The sequence below is a fragment of the Pocillopora verrucosa genome, chromosome 1 (genome assembly GCF_036669915.1).
Source record: "Pocillopora verrucosa isolate sample1 chromosome 1, ASM3666991v2, whole genome shotgun sequence".
Lineage (NCBI taxonomy): Eukaryota > Metazoa > Cnidaria > Anthozoa > Scleractinia > Pocilloporidae > Pocillopora > Pocillopora verrucosa.
In genome coordinates this window covers 8002542-8023245 of record NC_089312.1, presented here as the reverse complement: position 1 = coordinate 8023245, position 20704 = coordinate 8002542, and the positions used below count along the sequence as shown (strand labels likewise).

General features: G+C 35.3%; 2 protein-coding genes across 3 annotated transcripts; both read left to right on the top strand.

The window, feature by feature from the left end:
• The first annotated feature begins 570 nt into the window (after nucleotides 1-570).
• On the top strand, nucleotides 571-12639 carry LOC131799022 (tetratricopeptide repeat protein 14). Of its 2 annotated transcripts, none has more exons than XM_066174318.1 (16): nucleotides 571-698; nucleotides 1368-1543; nucleotides 2148-2266; nucleotides 2733-2863; nucleotides 3140-3222; nucleotides 3418-3540; nucleotides 3817-3910; nucleotides 4355-4446; nucleotides 6136-6170; nucleotides 6640-6786; nucleotides 6926-6997; nucleotides 7304-7423; nucleotides 7868-7990; nucleotides 8501-8630; nucleotides 9727-9842; nucleotides 10685-12639. In XM_066174318.1, the coding sequence occupies exons 1-16, from the start codon at nucleotides 695-697 to the stop codon at nucleotides 11703-11705; spliced, it is 2586 nt and encodes an 861-aa protein (XP_066030415.1). In that variant the 5' UTR covers nucleotides 571-694; the 3' UTR covers nucleotides 11706-12639. The 2 variants fall into 2 exon arrangements, with proteins under 2 accessions (XP_066030415.1, XP_058972667.2); XM_059116684.2 differs by having other exon boundaries at nucleotides 9724-9842.
• Nucleotides 12640-13432: 793 nt separating this feature from the next.
• On the top strand, nucleotides 13433-19507 carry LOC131799054 (transmembrane protein 180-like). The gene is made up of 7 exons (XM_059116723.2): nucleotides 13433-13691; nucleotides 14201-14280; nucleotides 15333-15374; nucleotides 15967-16365; nucleotides 17136-17256; nucleotides 17800-18068; nucleotides 18743-19507. The coding sequence occupies exons 1-7, from the start codon at nucleotides 13545-13547 to the stop codon at nucleotides 19173-19175; spliced, it is 1491 nt and encodes a 496-aa protein (XP_058972706.2). The 5' UTR covers nucleotides 13433-13544; the 3' UTR covers nucleotides 19176-19507.
• Nucleotides 19508-20704: the final 1197 nt, after the last annotated feature.

The following is a 20704-nucleotide window of genomic DNA, read 5'->3' as shown; positions in this document are numbered from 1 at the left end:
AGTCTTCGTTGGGAAGTGGGTTCGAGGAATGTTTCCCGGCAATCTTCGCAGTTTCTACAATAAAGAATGCTCAACTTTCTCATTTATTGCACTTGTCCGTTTGGGATTCTTCTCGACTCATGAATAGCCCTTGAACGAGATTGCCGATTATGGAATAACGAACGAAAAGAAAAAGGAAGTGATTTTTAAATGTGATAAAATATTCCTCTTTAGGGAAGTCATTTTAAACCCCCCCCCCCCCCTTACCCCTACACTGAAAAACCCTCATCCTCCTCCACCCATTTAACATCCTATACCTCTAAGCCAAGAGATAGTACTTGGGTCTTTCCGTCTTAGCCGAGTAAGACTCGTTTATAGGGCTCGTGTAGAGAAATTTATGATAGAGAGCCCTTTTCACTTTTGTTTCCCTTCCTTATCAAATACTTCGGGGTATGGGCTAGGGATGTATGTGGTGAAGGCATTGGCGAAAAATTTGCAATGCAGCTTGTACTACAAGATTGATGAAGTGGAGGATATTCCATGATGAATACACGACAGACCTAGCTGTAGTACCTTGGAGCGTTGCTGACCCGCAGTTGAAGAGCAGCAAGCAACGCAAGCAAATGGCGATAACAATAACGAATGACAAAAATACGTCAAGGAAGATTATAACAAAGCAGATGAGTCGTTAAGAACAAGAAATATCTTAATCGTTATGGGTAAGTGATATACTTAAATTTTATTGGTTTCTTTTTATTCGACCTCTGATCTTAAACGCGACGTTTCGACTAGCATGTTTACAGCTAGATTTTCTGAAAGGGGTTCTAAAATTCTTAAATTTAGTAGGATATACTTAAGAGCTTAGAGCCACATGTTGCATGTGTCTTTTACTCAGTAAAGGACGATCTCAAAACTATGTAGCCACGAAACTTACTGAAACTGAAAGATTAACAAATAAGGCTGCTTGAATTAGATAGTAAATGTCATTTATAAGTGTACAGTCGCAAGGAACTGTGAATCCTAAGTGGGTAGGAAAGGGGAGGTGGTACATGCAAGAGTGTCGGATTGGAAACGAACCTTGATTTATTCGTATCGACAATGTGAATGAAAGAATTAAATCACATTTATGTAATTATCACTAACAAGGTCTGAATAATGATAGAGAGTCCTTCCAAAGTAATATGGATAGTTCAGAGGCAACAAATAAGTGCAGCACTGTTTTTTAAGGCTAGGAAGTTATTGATGTATGACAACAAATGTTAATAAGGACACCATAAAAAATGATTACTTGTTTTGTATATTTTTTCAGACTGTTAACTTCTTCATTCAACGTAAGTCTATTTTTGACTTAATTCCTGTATGTTAACACATATATCTTCCAATTGCAGATGACAGCAAAAAGGCATTTATTGACCGGTTTGTGCAATCAGTAGTCCACCATGGTCCATCACTGATCACATTGACAAGAGATGAACAAGGAGATGGGCAAGGTTCAGCCACAGACTTCCTTCATCCTGCCACAGAGAACAGTTCTGCCTTGAATTACTTCAAGAACAGGCTTCATGTGAGTATCAGGGTTTTTAAGAGGGTTGTGTGAGAGGTTATGTTCCTTAAGAAGTTTCTCTATTCAACCCCTCAACTGCTAAGAGTGATAAGTATCTAATTTCTCCCAATACTATCATTTCTGAGTCAAACATTAAAGTTATGAGATCGAAGGAAATGATCACAAACTCAAGATGCTCTTGATTGTTTGACAAATTCTCTTTGTAATCATCATAGGTAATGTGTAGAGAACAGTATGAAGAACTTACATACTGACACCATTTTTATTTGGGTATCATGCATTGAGAGACAAGAAAAAAGAGTATAGAAGTTAACTATAAATAGCATGTTCTAATTGAAGAAACAAGACTCAGTACTGACAGATAGAACATCAAGTTTTTATGTAGTGTATGCTTTGGGCATAATGAATTCTCACTAAAATTTTTAGAATGTTATTTAGTTTTTTATTGCCAAACCTATTTTGTCTTGAGGGTGAGAGATTTGAACAATGTTTTGATTACTTCCTGCAAATGACTTGTCTTTATCCTTTTAGTAAGCCAGTGTTAATTTAATCATTAAGTTTTTCAATAAACACTTTCAGTAGTTTATAAATTTATTGCTTTTAGGTAAGCACCCCCATGGATGCTAAAAGTAAATTTTTGGAAGCAATGAGTGAAATAGATCAGAAATCTGGGATGAAAATGGGGATGTACCACTTATCAGATTGTCAGCAAGACACGAAACGGTAATATAGTATTAAATTAGTGTATGGGTTTTACTGATAAGGTATACATGTTGTAATCACATGTACTTCGAGCTCTGAAAATGTACTTTTTAACAAAAGGATTTCCCTTATTTTAAAGGGAAGGAAAATTGACTTTTTACTTTGCAGCATAAGGCCTCCTGGAAAAATTTTCACACAGCCTCATACTTCATTATGCATGCACATCTTAATGGTGATATACTGGATAATAAAGCCCTATATATGGATGCATAATGAAGTATGGGGCTGTGCTTGCTGGCCTCCTTCCCTTGTGCTACTGCTTCTTTCAAAATTTTAGAATTTTTTTAGTATATTTTCCAATAAAATGATTTTTAATGAATATTACTTATCATAAACTAGGTGTTTATTAAATCAGTTTGATATTGACCAATAATTATTTTGTTTTGTAAAAAAAATAATTACCTTTTAACTTATTAAATACACTTAGATGTGAAGATGAAGATTTCCACCTCAGAGTAAAACAACTCATTGCCTCCAAGGCTGACTTGTTGTTCTCCATGGAAGGAAAGGGTAAATTAAGGAGAGGAATTGACTATGGCATGCATTCAAACCAAGAAGGTAATGTTAGCAAAACACTTAAAACTGAAGAGTCTTTTGGTTTAAACAAGAATATGCTTTTGAACAACTTTGTTTGTTTCGTGTTTTTCTTTCTTCTTTTTGTACGTCAAATTGCTTCATTTTTTCTTATAGATCCAATATTTGTGTTTCAGTATCTTGAAAGATAACCTTACCCTATTTATCAAAGACTTTTTTGTATTCTTTGTATTATGTAATTTTTTTGTATAGGCAGTGTTCTCTTGCGTATATAAATTAATTTTTTTTTTTCGTTTTTAGTGTTAGATCTCTATGCTGATGCACCTCCTCTTGAAACGTTAATGGAGGTTCCTTTACATGTCCGAAGGAAACAGCTGTTGAATGTAAGGCCTTACTATATATTATTTCATTTTCTGATCAGTCATCCTTTACAAAAGGCTGTTAGAGTTATTTACACCAAAGGATATTCTATAGGAAGGATACCAGACTAGTGAAATGAAAATTTTTTTTTTTCAAAAGAAAAATAATAATTTATTCATGTTTACACAACTGTAGTGTTTCTTTGTTTTCTATTGCAGTGTTTAAATGAAGGAGACATTGTCATTGGTAAGGTAGCTTTCAAAAGACCATTTGGTATCACAGTGACACTGACTATGCTGGAGTTTGGTTGCAAAAGGGATTTCACTGATCTGGATATACAGGTTTATATATTATATATATAGGTTTTATATTACTCCACTTTTGTTGAACCTGTATTTAGCAGTCAACCTGTATTAAGCAGTCACCCTATCATTCTTTGTGGGCAACCTCTTAAGAGAGGTTTGATCTTTGATAAATTAAGATTGCTGCTTGTAATTTCAAGCTTTCTTGCATTCAAAATGATTTACACCCCTTGCTAAGAAATTTTAACAATTGTTTGTCACTGCGGCTTTTTTTTTCTGTTAAGCAAGTTTTTCTGTACATTTTCACACCCACAGGTCCAGTGTAAGGTATCTGAGTTAAATGATTCAGAAATGTCCAGGGAATACAAAGATCCTACTGATGCTTATCTTGTTGGTGATGTTGTCAGAGGTATGCCATATATATTTGTGGGGGTACATCTTCCTTCTTAGTTTGAGACCTTTACAACCATAATTTTATGAACCTTCAGTTAAAAATAGGGCTCTTAATGTTAAGAATTCTCCTGTAGTCTGAGAGTGAAATTTTTCTTTTCTCAGTTACAACTCACAAGTTTTTTAGTTGGCAGTCATGACTGTATACATGTAACTTAAGCTGAATCTATAGGCTACATTTTTATAAACAAAGTTTGCATCTGCATGTGAATGTTTAAAAGGTCAAGAAAACTTGATATTATGGAAGAAACAAAAGAATAAGCTTTACTTACATTTTTAAGTGTTACTTGTGTGAGATATGCACAACAGTACTATCATTCTTCTATGATTTTAATAAGAGGGAATCATACAAGCAAGAGTATTGAATAACCAGAGAATGAACTGGGGCTCTTTTGTTTTTCAGGAGTAATCACAATTGTGAATCAGCAAGAGGGGAGAGTCTTCATTTCATTCAAACAATCGAGATTACCTGAAGAACATAAACACTTACATCTGGTAATTTATTGGCATACTTGTTAGATCTTCTTATCAACAATGGTTTTGTTGGTCAAATTTTTTATGAGCTCTTACTGCCACACTATATCCCAGTTTCGGAAGAACAAATTTGCCAAAAGTGTTCCTACTCCTCATAGATGGGATGGGATTTCAGTCCATAGCAGCTGACTTGATTCACCAATTTCTCAAGTTTCTCCAGTCTTTTCAAAGTACCAATTGATACTTCTGATCCTGGTTGTTATATAGTGGGACAATGCTGTTCACTAAATAAATATCTACCCATTGGATAGTGCAGTAAATTTTCAAGTGATTTATTCTTGGGATATTATCATCCACCTTTTGAACAATTGGGCCATGGATGAAGTATTCTCCTTTGCAGCCATTCTTTGGTATGTCATGCAACACTTTCACAGGGGGAGTGTTGCGTGACATGACAAAGAATAGCTACAAAGGAGACTAAGGATGAAGAGGCACCATGGGGGTTAGATAAGTTTTGCAAAAACTCAACACAATGACATGGCTAGACCACAAACCAGGACAACTTGATCATTTTTGATTGCATAAATAATAAATATAATGTTATTCACCAGCCAGGAGGTTGGTATTCGGAAAAACTGTGCCAAAGGTCTCAATACCGGCCTCTGTGGTTCTTAAGACAGAGGGCACAGTTCTTTTCATTATGGACTGACCAAGGCTGGTGAACAGCATTTTGATTTTTATTGCAAAACCTGATATAATATATAATGCTTGCAAAAAGAACCTGAACAAGGAGGGCTGTAATTATGGCAAGATCCTCCATAATTAGAACAATTTTTAAGAAATAGATCACATATAAAACAGGCAATGTAAATTAGAGAAAGAGTTTACAATGAAACATTTTTATTTGAATGATGATAAAAAAAAATTTGAAAGAGTTTTTTATTGAAGGAGAAAAATATTGTGTGTACACTTCTGAATGAACAACAGCACTGGTTTGGCCAACAAACTCAAATTAAATGACTATGACAATGATCTTTCCTTTAAAAACAGTCAGTGATCTTACAGAAAGTATTATTCAAATCCAACAACAACTAATGTACAAAGATTTACCTCTGTTCTGTTTTAAATGGTAAGGAAAGTTACTGTAAGTAAATTTGCTCATTTGTTTCCAATAATGGTATGAGTAAATCTTGTCTTTCTTCTACTGAAAAACTGAAGTCACCTGAGACAATTTTTCTAGACACAAGGGAATTTAATGTGGCATTTACTCATTGAACTCCTTAGGTTTCTGTTACACAATTTTACAGTAGAAATGGCCAATGAAATTGGACTCAAAAATGTGTTTTTAGTAGAACTCAAGGCTTAGCTCAACTTTTTACAATAAACAAATTGTTTTGGAGAAATCAGTAATAAACTGGATGAAAGTAACATTAATTACTCAAAATTAAAATAAATACCTCATATTTTTAAATGTCTGAATTAATTTTCGTTAAGGGATATTAAATTACAAACAGTTTTTAGACAGAATCCATAATTCTTCATATTTTTCTCTATGTGTTTCGTTTGCTCCTGACAAGGAGAAGTTTGTGTAACACTCAAAGCAATCATTTCCTCTTGTCTCATGATCTTGATGTTTCATAGTTTAGCAGTATTACTGTAAGGAGAAATTAGATGCTGGTCACTCTAAGGGTTTGGTTTACTTCCTTCTAGGGTGTTATTGATGATCAAGATACAAGTGTTAAGAGGTATGGTTATTTTTTTTATTTTATAAGTTGTTTTCAATTGGTTTTTCTATCACCCTATTCCCTAAGACATATAATTCATAAAGTTATTCTTGAAAAGTATTATTAATATCATAATAAGTTTTTGTGGTCAATTTTGTGTTATGAAAGTTATGCTTTTTTGTAGTGATGCTGTTCTACTTGCTGATAAGTTCTATTTGATATAAAATCAACAAACAAATAAATACATTTAGTCATTGCTGATGCACTTCAACATTGGGGAATGTTTAAAGGGGCTCTACCACCTTAAATTGCTATAGAATATGGGAACCTTTTTATTTATACCTCCCCCTTTAGATTACAGGCAATCTGCACTGTTTACAAAGCAAGGAAAACCCTTAAGAACAATACATACAGCATACTGGTTGAAGAAGGAGACAATGCTGTAAAAAGATGATGATAAATTATTAGAAGGTGCTTTGTGTGTTTGCAGGTTACTGAGTTATCCAGAGGGACTGGGGTTTGAAGAACATCTGAAAATGAGCAAAGGCTTTAACAACCCAAGAAATATTGATACACTCATCGATGTGCTTGGTATTAATACATCTGCCCCCTGCTCCCTTTTGAGAGGATTCCAAAGGTGTGCTAGACATCATAGCTGTTTTTTCAGAGTTATTTGGATCTAAAACTCGGATATGTAAATAATAGTACATGTTCTATAGAATATTTTGCAGAAACACAATTACCAATGCATTGTTAACTTGGAATTGTTCCTATAGGTATAATTGTCCTGAAGAGGAATTTGCAGAACAGCTAAGAAGACAACAATCTGCCAAGTGGTCAATGGATACGTAAGAAATTTATTATGTAGCTATTACATGGAGCATTAAGTGGCTGTAACTTTTTTGGAAAAATTCCAGCCATTGTATGTTTCATTCTTAAAATTGCAAAGCGATTCAGCCCATAAAGGGTGAAAGTATCAATTGATTTTTTAATTTTTCTGTGTTCTATGAAGCAATTTTTTCATTATTCTCTGATGATGAATGAGGCCTTTAGTGCTTTACTTTTCTCTTAAACTCAAAGGTCACTACACATTTTTTTCTAAGAAATTTTGGTGTCAAGTTAATTTAAGGGTCTTAAAATTGTTTGTTTTTTAGCACTGCCAAGGGAGTGGAACATTTTAAGACAGGAAATTATGACACTGCCTTGAAATACTTCAAGCATGCACTGCAGATTGATGGTAAAAATGTTGAGGCAATGGTGGCACAAGGAGCTCTGTGAGTCAATTACAGTTTCTCTATTTCAGTTTCTTGCCTTTTAGAAGTTTCTTTTTAATGTTGGTTCCTTTTCCAGTTTCCATGGGTCACTCCTCAATTTGTTTTGAGCTGTATTGCCTTTTTGTTTTTTTAACAGTATGTTGCATGTTATCTTGCATGTTACACCTGTTTAGCTCAAGTTTAACGAAGGTCAAAACTTTGCATCAGTCACACATGTTATCCTGTTCTTATCTCAATTATTTGTCATTCGTGACATTACCCCTATTTAGTCAGTTGATGTAAGTGGCAATAGTTGATTAGAGGCAGTCAAGGTTGATTCAGGCTAAGTAAAATTTGTTAGAGATTACTGTAAGTTACTTTTTCTTGAACAAATTTTGCCTTTACATGATGAGTTGCATTATCTGTTTGTTTAGGTATTTTTAAGTCAACTCATTGTTGTTTCAGGTTTGCCAACCAGGACCAGCTTACCACTGCTGTTAAGAATTTTAAGGATGCATTAAAAATTTGTCCAAGCCACAGGAATGCCAACAAATATCTCACAGCAACTCTTGTGGAACTTGGAATACAGTTAGTACTAGTGGTCTAGTTTTTATTTAATTTTATTTTTATTTTCTTTTTATCATGATTGGAGATTGATGAAATACAGAATATCTTTAGTTTCAAACCCATGATACCTTCACCATGTGCAGTGAAGGTACCATTCTTATCTTCACTTGTGAATGTGACAAGGTTTTCCTGTTGACTGGGTTAATCAACATAGCAGTTTTACTTTTTACAAAGCATCTTAATTTTTAAGTTACTGACATCACTGAATATTAAATTTAACTTTTCTCTAAGAGGAAAACATTTTTATAACAAGATCTTTTAATTTTATGTCAGAAGTTGAAATAGTTCACTTTTTTCTGTAGCTACTTCTATGTCACAGTGATCTCTGCATTCTATGTGTATGCTCTTAAAATATTTTTCAAAATTGTTTGGTTTATGCTGTTATACCTACATAATAATTAGAACATTATGTGTCTAATATTCCATATTTTATTCTGCTCTTTTTCTTTTGAACTGTTGATGTATATTCAGACAAGAAAAAGAAGGTCTTTTGAAAGAAGCCATGCAGACTTTCAAAGAAGCACTGGGACTAGATTTTAACCAGAAAACTGCAAAAGAGCATCTGGAAAATTTAGAGCAACAACTTAAACTGATGGAGCAGGTGAGTCACTTGTTTTGGGTAAGAAGTGCCTCAAGTAACTATTTGCATGTAAGTCAGATATTATCATTTTTCCCAGATGACAATTCTGCATTCAATCTTAATCAAACCTTTTTACCAGGAGGGGGAAAAAACCTATAACTTCAATTTGGGCTCAGAGGCTCTTATTATACTTGTATTTCTCCAAATTTATCAAGCCTTAGTCAGCTGGGACTAGCAAAAATGAAAGTGACCTCAAATTGGCAGTAGTTATGCAAGGAGAGCTTGGGGAGGGTCTTTTTTTCACATGATTTCCCTGACAACCACAAATTAATGTCATACACCTGTCTTTTTGCTTGACTTCACTGAACAAGAGCCAGAGAAAGGCCACAAATTAGAGCATGGGGTTACCTGTTAAATGAGCAACACATATTTTCAAACATTTTTTCATGATTTCAGTTTAAATTCTTGCTAATGCAGTTTTATTTTTTCCTTTCATGTATGGCTGCTGTGGTTCACCCCTTGATTGCTGGATAAATGAAATTGCTGATTTGTGACCATTGTGTTGTCAATTATTGATCTGCTGCAACACTGTGCTTCAACAACTGAATTTCTTCCATGGAATGTTCCATTATTATGGAATGATTTTTATATCTTTCTTTGTCTGTTTCCATTGCAATTTGAAATAAAACTATTGAACCACTTTGTCCTGTTGCCATTTATTTTTAAATGCTTACTATTATCATATCACTTTTAATTACCACATTATTTTAAATAACTTTTTTCACTTTTTGCTATCATGTTTAAAAATATTTCTATGCCTTTTTTTTCACTTTAAATTTTACTTTCCATTAATTGTTTTATTTACAACTTTTTGCCTCATGCTATTTTTTCTCTTTAATTCATTTACTTTGCTTTGTTGTGATTATTTATTTTACTGTTTCTCTCTATCTCTATTTTCCTGTTTAATTTTTTATTTTTCCTAACAATTTCCTGCCCTATTTATCAACTTATTCATGTCTAATCACACCATTGGTAATGCACCTGGCATTGTCTTTCTTGATGGTATTTTAACTCACCTGGTTTTTTCCCACCGTGAAATTTCCTGTGGCACCAGAAGAAATCACAGGCTGCAAAAAAGGCTGACAAAGGGCTCAAGAGCAGATTCAGTCATGTGCGAGAGCTCATACTGGAGGAACAAAGTCAGGCAAGGAAGAAACAAAAACGAAAACACAGGTATGGCCAGTTCCAAGATAGTTGTGCGTGTGATGGTTCCTGTTGTTTTCAAACCAGTTTCATGATTAAAGTTGTTAGTTAAAAAAAAAAAAGTAGAGAAAAATTTGAACCAGACCATGTATATGTATATGCTTCAAAAGTCATGTTATAGCCTTTTGTGTCTCTAAAATTGAAATAATAAGCTCCAGAGGGAACTAAACCTTATACTTTGTCTGTAAAAAATAACTAGTTACATGTTATTTGCACAGTATCCTATTTTATTATGGAATTGATTTCAGAATCTGACATAGCCAGAGTATTTTAAAGCATTTATGTTGCACACTTTGTATCTTATTAACAAATGGGATCCCCACTTGAATGCCTGGTTAGCTGTGTTGTTACTGGCTTTACATGCAGTATTCTTCTCATAACCACTGTAATATGTTATTTGTTTCTGTCATGACCATGTGGTTGATGCTCTGAACAGTTGGATAGCAGTGGAGCTTGGTAAAAAATAGGAAGTATATTGGTATATCAGATTCTAAATAGCCCCAAATTAACCCTCTAAACCCTAACATTAGTATGCAAGCTTTCCATACCATGCTCTATACATTTCCTAAGGTGCTGACGAGGATAATTTTTTTAGTAATAAAGCTTCTTTACTTGGTGATCATTTCCTTTATTCTCATAGCCTAAATGTGTGATTTGGGGATGATATTATAAGGAGAAATTAGATGTCAGCCATTCTTAGGGGTTAAAGGGTTAACTACTGACAGAGGCTTCTTGAAAGTACTGACAAAACGTTTTTTCTGGTCATTAAGTTTTGTTGTTTCTTATTTTATAATTTTTGTTTTTGTTGGTAGAAAGAAGAAGACAGTTGAACATCAGAAGAAGAAAAAGAAAAAGAAAGCAAGAGTGAAAGTTGGACATCATTCAAAGCAATCATCAAGCTCATCATCTCAGAGCTCAAGCGAATCTTCCAGCAGTGAAAGTGAATCTTCAACACAGTCAAGTGGCAGTGATGAATGGGTAGTAAGTACTGCAGTTGAAAACAAACCTAAAATAGATAAAAAGAAACACAAACATTCTAAAAGACAACAGAGGTTAAGTCAGAATGTGAGAGAAAGTCATGTTCATGCCGACAGGTCAAAGAACAACAAATATTCACGTGAAATTCATCATTGGACTGATTCTGATTTAATAGATGTAAGCAAAAAACCCAGCCCAAGGCAAACAAGACTGAAAGCTGAAGAAAGAGAAAGAAGAAAAAGTCCTCATCCTTTAAAGTCATCTGTAAGTTCCAGCATTGATGGAGAGAAGGTGAAACAATGTAAAGATGATGAAGAATCAATGGAAAGTAGATCTAGAAAAAGAAAAAACAGTGAGAAAGAGTCTTATAAACAAGAAAGCAAGGATTCAATGTGTTCAAAAAGAGCTCAGTTATCAGATAACAATGGTTCTGCATCATCCAACATCAGTGAGAATTCTATTACAGGAATGCTGAAGAGAATCAGAGAGCATAGTGACAAAAATGACAGGTTGAAGGAGACGAATGCAAGAGAAATCTCAGGTGCCAGTTCAAATTATAAGTATGCTGCTGCTACTGACGAAGGAGGTAGAGGAAGAGCACCCAGCTCCAAAAAGGAGAAGAACAATGCAGAGAAAGTTAAAGAAGGCTCTGTAACTAAGGCACAAAATGTTAGTGCAGTCCGTTTTCCTGACTCAACAGATGCTTATGGGAATGCTAGAAGTTTCAATACAAACACTAAATCAAAATTCTTCCATGCACAAAATCAGCATAGTGAGTTCATGTGGGACAGGAAACCATCACTGGTTACTTATGAGGCAAGTTCTGATGAAGAACAAGTCACTTCACACATGTAACAATTAGTCTAAAATATTGTATATGGTGAATTTGTTCAAATGAATCAGGAAGTGATTAGTAAGCCTCCTAAATTTTAAATGTTACCGATAATGTCAAATTTTATTGGGGAGCCTTTAAATGGGGGATTCTTATTGCCTTGTCTGAAGATTGTCACAGGAGCGGGTTAGTTTTTATAGAGGGGAAAAAAAAATATTTGGAAAATTACAATTTCTGAGGGGACTTCTCACACACCCTGGCTTTTCCCAGCCTTAACCCTTTAACTCCCAAGACCTGATTGTTGATTCTCCCCTCTGGCTGCTACACTTTTCATTGTAAATTGGTTATGAGAATTTGGTGTTTAATCAAGGTAATGTCTTGTACCTGATGAGTTTGAGTATTCTCGTCACCTGTTTGCTGAATAATGTATGGATATTATAGGGAGAAGTTACATGTTAATCACTTCTGGGAGTTGAAGGGTTAAGTTGTCTCGTGAATCCCTTCTCCACTGGTGCACAACTCCAACTTCCTCTACTCTCCTTTCCCATTGAGTTGAGGCAGACATTTGTTATTTGGAAATGTGTGGGTTGAGAATGGATGGGTATTGGTTTCCTGTACAATGTTAAGTAGACAAAAATTATAAGAAGCCCATTTACTCTCTGAACCATAACTGATTTTTTCCCTCCTCCATTAAGTAGAATCTGAAATTAAAATCCTCTCAGCCCTATCTAACTACTCAAAATACCATTGACGACCCCATTCATTTTGTCCTCTTCATAGGCAATATGATCTCTGTGACACAACTGCTAACATTGAGAACCACCTTCATAGTTTTAATTAAAATGGTGTACCAGTTATAAGAATGTTTTGCTAAATTTCAGATAAGAACCTCAAAACAGGCTATTTTATAAATCTGTTTCTCAAAAAAAAAAGTCAGAACCAGTATTAGATTCACTAATAACTGATGGCCTCTAAATAAACATTTTATTTTGATCTACATTAGAGTTTTATTGTGTTGTGTTAAAAAGATAACACCCTTCTTATTAACCAAGCATGAGGGCTATTCAGGGGAACTGGCCTGTTGTCATGGTAGTAAGAGGTGAACACAGCAAGGTCTGTACAAAAACGATTGAAGGCCAATCTTCCTCAGTATAGCTTGAGCAAGTGAGGTTAGTGGATCATTATATGGCACTGGGACCAAACTTTTTTATTTTTAATTTTCGGGCTTTTGCAACCAAAAATACACGGTATACACACCTGACCATTCAGGTGGAAACAGTCCATATGGCAAATTATGGACCAAGTATGAACCAATCAGAACCCTCAGATCTACCTCAGGACTAACTTGCCACATAACAATGCTAGTTATTTGTCAATTGCAATGCAGTGGCCATGTTGCCACCTCTGTCATCCTTGTTCCTTCTTTGTTTTTTATTACCTCTTGAAAAGAAAAAGATGAATTATTTTACAATTCTTTTTTTAAGCTCAAAGGGCATCTGAATGGGGCAATTTGAAGGATGGTGTGTGACTAGACAAATTATAATTTTTTTAGCCATTTCTTTGATGAGTCAAGTCTTAAATTAATCCACAGTCATTAAGTATGAGTTAAAAGCTTATTTCTTTCAAAAAGAATTGAGAAAGTTAAAATATAGACCTCTACACCTCCTCTCCCCTCCCCCTCAAAATTTCGTTCCTCTTGGCACCGTTTCCTCTTTTGGCTTAGCAACCTGGCAATATTTAGTGACTTCCAGTAACTCAGAACCCTTTAATGTTTTATAAGATGATTACGGAGACCGGTAGTTTATAATTTTGACGCCTTAGAACGGGAGAAAGTTATTTATTTTGATTATCTAGCGAACAGAATGTACCATAGGATACTTGCAGTTCGTTTAGCGTATGGTTCCATGTCGCTTTTCATAGCGATTCTCCACAATGTGTTCCTTCTGTATTACGTAGACATATTTGTTTCCGTTTACAAAATTGATCGTAATTCTTTTTGGCTCGGAGAGGTAAGAATATTCTTTTTTATCCTATTATGTTAATTTGGAGTCAGTTGATATTTTGTTATTTAAATAACATAGGTTTTCTTTTGTTTTTAAAAATCAGACATAAATAACCAATAAAATCTCGTACCCAATCACGTACTCTGGGATTCGTAATATTGAGATTTACTCAAATGTAGAATCAGTCAAACCCTTTATAACTTAAAGGTGATGAGCACTGTTTAAAAAAGAATAAAAGAAATCGATAAATTTTCAAGGTTAAAATGTAAGGGTTAAAATTAGCGATTCAGAGTTTCATTATGTGAATATTGTTGCTATATACATGACTCCGACTTCGCAAATTTGCCTTGGTCAGAGAAAAATTGAGAGCCAAGACTACAAAAGTGCTGGAGGGGAATTTCTGCCAGCAATCCCGCCTAATTTTGCAGTCCTTTCAAGCACTTCATAGCACTGCTTACAAGACATATAAACTGTTTTCACCTGAAATGAATTAATCTTCTGGTTTGTCCATGTAGGCAATATTTCTAGTATGGAATTCTCTGAATGATCCACTTTTTGGCTGGCTGAGTGATCACAGAGCCCTTGGGAAAAATCAGTAAGTTAAAGATATTTTTAAATTTGTATCTAATAAAGCCATCAAGGGTCAGTTACTTTCTTAGTAATTTTTACTCTAAAGTCTAGTTTGAATTTGAGTCAGTCTTAACTTGTACCCAAAGTCAAATTACTTTTAGTAATAGATACTCAGATGTGGAACCCTTTTTCATAAAACTCAAACCAGGTGAAAAGAATAACCCCTCAGTATAAATAAATACAGTTCAGAGTGGATAAGAACCTTTTATTTTAAGACATGTAGAATACCTCTGATGTTTTAATACAAGTAATTCAACTTCTCTTTAAACCTTGTTTGCTATATATGAAAATGTGTTTGGGACTAAAATATAATGACATGCTTATTATTGCCTAAGGATATTTGTATCATTCTAGACCCCATTATTCAAAGAGCAGATAATGCTATCTAATGGATAAATTGCTTATAGTTAAAAAAAAACCATACCACACTACCCACTGGCTAAAGATTTATCCAGTAGATAATGCTATTCACCCTTCACACAACTGGGATCTCACCTGGTTTTAGTTGTTCAACTGTTAGATGACTGTTTACATTAAGAAGATTAGTTTTGAATTATAGAATTACAAAGGCATGCATTGGCAGAAAGGTCAAATGCAAATTGTTGTGAGAGCAACATGATTATGTGCAGTATTTCATATGTATAGAGGAGGTTTAACCCCTTTCACTCCCAAGATCTCATCAATTATTCTCCTTACTATGTGCCGTTTAATTCTTATTATGTTAGTTTGGAGAATTTGGTGTTGGACCAACTAAAATTCTCCTAGTTACTATTCTTCTTTGTTCTCATCACTTGTCTGCTTTATATTGTATTGACACTGTAAGGAGAAATTCTCTCTTGATTACTCATGAGAGTTAAAGGGTTAAGCATAGCAAAGAGAGCTTCTGTTCAGATCTAAAAATTCCATTAAGAGCTCCTGATTGGTGCTACATATGAGTGAAAGATCACAGTTTCTAAAAAATTTAAAAGAAAATTGAAGTCATATGTTTATTTGGGAAATATTTTGTTCCTTTTTAAGGTCAAGCCTGAGCCAATCAGAGATTGTACAAAAACGTTTTAGGTGAGTTGATCACTTGGTGATCATATTTTTTTGAAGCTCTATTTCTCTTCTCACTTGTCATGAAGAAAAAGGGCATTGCAAGAAAAATACTCTATGAGGAAGAGAAAAACAGTGTATAACTGTAATTTTAATTATTTGAAACAATGATAGTAATGACAGTAATTGTAATACTGATCACAGAAATAATATTGATAATAATAGTGATTAGTTTTGTACTGAGTAAAATTTTAATGGGTGGGTTTGGAGTTGCTGAAACAGGCTTAGGATGTCACCTGACAGACTCTCACCCTAACATCAGCAGGGATATTCTCGATACTGTTTTATATACATTTCCTATGGTGTTGACAAGGAGAATTTGTGTAGCAATCAAGAGCTTCTTTAGGGTTGGTGATCATTTGCTATATTCTTGTGATATTGGAGGGAGAAAGTAGGTACTAATTAGATGCCTTCAGGTGTCAAAGGATTAAGAGAATCATGTAATGTTGTGTTCATCAATCCCTCTAGATTTCTCCCTTGTTTTCCCACTTTAAGGATTCTCAGTTTTCAACTATTATTTAAGCTAACATAAGACCCTTCCTTTTTTATTTCACAGGTCACTTATAACATATGGACCACTGTTTACACTTGCTTTCTTTTGCATATGGTTTCAGTGGTGTCATCCATCAATCCAGTTTGTTATCTGTCTGTGTTTGTATGATGGTTTCTTAACAATGATTGACTTGAACCATCTGGCATTGCTTGCTGACTTGGCTTTGTCATCAGAAGATCGGACTGCCCTTAACTGGTACTGCTCAGTGTTCAGTGGATGTGGCTCATTGTCTGTATTTCTGTCGTACCGCTTTTGGGATAGAGACAACATGGGGCCATTTCATATATTCTGTGCTATACTAACCATCTTCTCCTTAACTGGATTTCTGGTCAGTTCGTTTTTGCTTAAAAAGCATTTTGCCACCAAGAAGGTGAAAGTGGACACTCCTGACATGGAGGAAAGGCAAGTCTGAATTAAATACTGTAAAAGTTCTTGTGGTGCACATTCTACAAACTAAGTTAAATGTAGTTGCAGCAGTGCTTCAATGGAAAGTCAGTCATTTAAGTATGACCCTTTCTTAAAAAACAACAAGAATACTTTGTCAGTTACAATTATATTAGAATGTAAACAGCATACTCAGTTTGTTGGGTTGTCATCATCATCATCACTATTATGTATTTGTGCATGTCTTTTTTTTGGTCATCTTAAAACAAAATGCCTTACGGGGCTAGGGGCCATTGAAGGGAGGTGGAAAGATGTAAATGTTAAATACTTAATTGTTTCAGATGACTGTTTGACACTCAAAGACATGTGATGCTTCTTTCTAGGAATGATTGTTTCTCTTCACAAATGTCTTGCAGTTCAATTTTTTTATCTTGGTTCAGAACATCTCAAACCATGTTCCCTTTGACTTCCCTTTTAATGAGATCTCTTACCATTTTCTGAGAAAAAGAACAAAAAGTTTATGATGTATACACAGGGAGTTGTAACCTGAGTTTGACCCAAAAAAAGAAACAATCCTCAGAAAATAAAATATTCTCTACATGTAGATATCAGTTTTAATCTGTATTTTGCAAATTCGTTGTCTTCTGTGGTCACATCTGTATTTTGCTCTGCATGGTTAGAGTACTCCAGGGACAAGTGATACAACTTTTGTATACTATATTTAATTTTTTTTATGTATTTGTTTGGTTACTCTCTGTATATTGTAATTCTGAAACTTTGTTTTACAGGAAAGACATTCAAATTTCCACCGAGTCAGAGGCTGATCAGACCCTTGAGCTAAAGATTTTTGTCAAGCAATTGATGAATCATTCAAACTTTATCTGGTTTGCTCTCATGAACTTAATACAAGTGAGTACCTATGAAAGAAAGACTTCATGAAAACACGAACCACACTCAAAATCTCGAGTTTTCCCAATTATTGGGAGGGACCTAGAAATAACATTTGAAACGGGAAAGAAATGAAGGAAAGATACTCTTAATTTCCAAAGCTGTAATTCCCCATTGATACAAAGAACCGCTTTCAAATAAGCAAAAATGGCTTGATGAAAAAATTAATTTATTTAATTTAAGTTATTTCAGAGCCCTTTTCGTAAACAATGTCATAACGCAGCTCATAAATCAACAATGAACCCATAGAATTTCCCCGTAACACAAACATTTTGCTATGCATAATGGCGATTGCCATACCATGCCCACTATTTCAAACTTTAATCCAATGGTCGACGCACGTGTGAAAATCGTTAAACTGCAAATTGGAAAGTGGTTTCTTTGAGCGCTCTGAATATAGTCAGTCGGAGCGTGGGAAAACTGTATCCAAACTTGGCGATGAAGTTCAATGGGTTTCCTTTAGAGTTGAAGACCTAAAACTGACTGGCTTTCTCTCTCTTGCAGGTGTTTCACTGCCATTTCAACAGTAACTTCTTTCCTCTGTTTCTCGACAAGCTACTGGGAGACTCAATTTCTCCTCAGACAGGCGCCATTTTGTTAGGTGTGTCCTTTGTTGCTCCTCATATCAACAACCTATATTTCCTGGGTCTTTGTCGTCGCTTTGGAGTGTACACTGTAATCAAGTGGCTGTTTTACGTTAAGCTTTCTCTTAGCGTGATCATGCTCATGGTCGGTCCCAATTGGCCTGGTTTGCTTTGTTTTTACATAGCGAGGTAAGATCCTGTTGCCACTGACAGAAGTTCTTGGTGTACGAGTCTTGATCGAGTTGTGTTTCTTTGTTCACATGAAGACCGTGCCGAAGGTGTAAACAAGTACAGCATTATCTGCTAGAGCATATTAAGTTGCAGCTTGCGATCTCTTATTTAAAGTCCGTTGTCGAGGACTGAATAACTGGTTAGATTTGATGCTCTCCTGTGTTGCTGAAGATTGCGGTACAAAGACCTTAACTCCCTCTCTATGACATTAAGGTCACTATCTCCCTGTTTTTCTGTAGGGAACTGCTTTCAAAATTATACTGAAACTGATTGATTCAAGCTCATCCTTAGAAACAAATATCTGTAGTCACTTCGGGCCGGTTATTTACACGAGGTTTAACCCAAACCGCGGTTTCCATGCAAGCAGTGGGTCTCAGCGATTTTTTATATGAGAGTTGATTTGATAAAATAAATGTCATTCCACCATTAGCCTTAAGTCCTCTTGACACTGTTCACAAAAATAAATGTTCAAGTAAACGGTTCGGCTAAACTGAAGGTGGCTTAGAGCGCAGTTTTGTTAAAAAAAAAAAAAAGGTGTTGAAGTAACCGTCCCATTCAGTTTTACTTATAACAGGTAGAGCCCCTTAATTAAGAGATGACTGATTAACTGATTAGTGTTCGTTGTATTTCAGTAATCGCGTTTTCACCGAGGGAACATGCAAACTTCTTAATCTGATCATCAGTGACCTCGTGGACGAAGACTTTGTTCTTCACAATCGTAAACAAGCTATATCAGCGCTGATATTTGGAACTTCTGCTCTCTTCTCGAAGCCTGGCCAAACACTAGCTCCTCTGATAGGAACATGGCTTCTGGCGAAACAAACAGGCCATTCTCTCTTTTACTCAGACGATCTTTGGGCGTCTTCATCCACCGACAGAACTAGTTTCCACGACAGTGCAAATAGCTCTTTACGCTGGGGCTGCTTTTATGTACTTGTTTACGTGCCTATTGCGTGCGCGTGTATTCAGATCCTCGCGTGGACGAGGTTTAAACTTCACGGAAGCAGATTGCAATGGGTAAAACAAATGCGCGAAGGACGCTGGTTCCCTTTTGCAGAGGTTTAGAAAATTTTAGAAAAAAAGAGGGTTTTAAGTAATATACCGTAGATAAAACCAGAGAAATTGTTCCGGCGAACAAGGGCAAACGAAGCTGTTATTTGAAAATTAAAGGACTCAGTAAGGAGTCAAATCAAATGGGCACAAATGGAGCCAGCGCACTGGATTTTCAGGCAGTTTTTTGCTCTCCGTCGTGTTGTTATTTCTAAGAAATGAATTATGAAAGAGAGGGTAACAAGTTATTTCTTATCAAGATAAATATATTTTGGAAATTCTTGTTGTAAATAGAAAGGTATATAGAATACAAAGTGTCTTAATGAACACAGTAGTTTTTCTTTAAACATCGTGTTTGATTCTCTCGGTTTTTTTTGTAGAGGGGTAAGTTTCTAAACAAACTGTGGTGCTGCGTCGGTAGGAGAGTATGACAAGGAAATTTGGTATTATCAACTGAGTTGATAACGTAAATTGGCCACCGTAGAGAGTTTCAAAACTGACGTTTCGAGCGTTAGCCCTTCGTCAGAGCGAAGGACGCTGGTCAATTTGCTCGCTCTGACGAAGAGCTAACACACGAAACGTCAGCTTTGAAACTCGTAATGGTGGCCAATTTATGTTGTCAACTCAGTTAATAACAGCAATTATTTTTGTAGTGGACGTTCGTAAGTAACTATGACAGACACATAAAGCCAGGAATACGTGACTGAGTCGGTGAACAACCTTTACTACAGAAGATGGGTTTACTAAGTTTGAGGAATCCTTTTAATCTTGAAACCTCTGTGCGACGCTTTTTGATCGGGTGGATTATCACTGACCCACTTAGGTGAACATTATGCTAATTATTCCTACGATTTTAAAATACAGTTGACCAAGTTTTGATTTGGTCTAGTTTTGCATCTGATTGGGTGGATGCTGGAGAAATCAGAACACGCAGAAGCTTCCTATCAACCAGTTGATCACGGAATTTAGTAAAAAAACTAACGCAATCCCGTATCCCTTTCGATATAATACTGAACAGTTGATCAATCTAGGTGTTGAATCAGCACCAAACGAGAAGGGCTGTCTAACGGTTTCCAGTTAACTCCCATTAGCTAATGTCACAAGTTACATAAGGCTTTTATGTTTGTTTTCTTCTTTAACTTTTTCTATCCATCTCGTAATTTGTGACCATTTTTCAAGTGAGCGTAGTCCGGATTAGCTAAAACTAAATCACTTTATCTACCTTGCTTGAACTGACCTGCACAAAGCAGGTTTTTCGTTGATCACTAAAAACACGAAACGTTCTATTTAAAGACAGTAATTGACAAGCATAAGAAAAATCATGTTCATTTCCGGTCTCTACCTCTTGCCACAGTTCAAGCATAGTCTTAAAGTGGAACTAAAGTGAAAGAGTTAAGAGCTTTAACCACAATTAAAGATTGCAACGTCCAACCAAAGATTATTAGTAAGCTAGCGTGGTTGTATGATAAAACTGAAAAAACTAAGATGTGTTGCGCCCTGGCGGTGAAATGTCTTTGAAAAATCCGTTTTAGTTGGGAGACAAC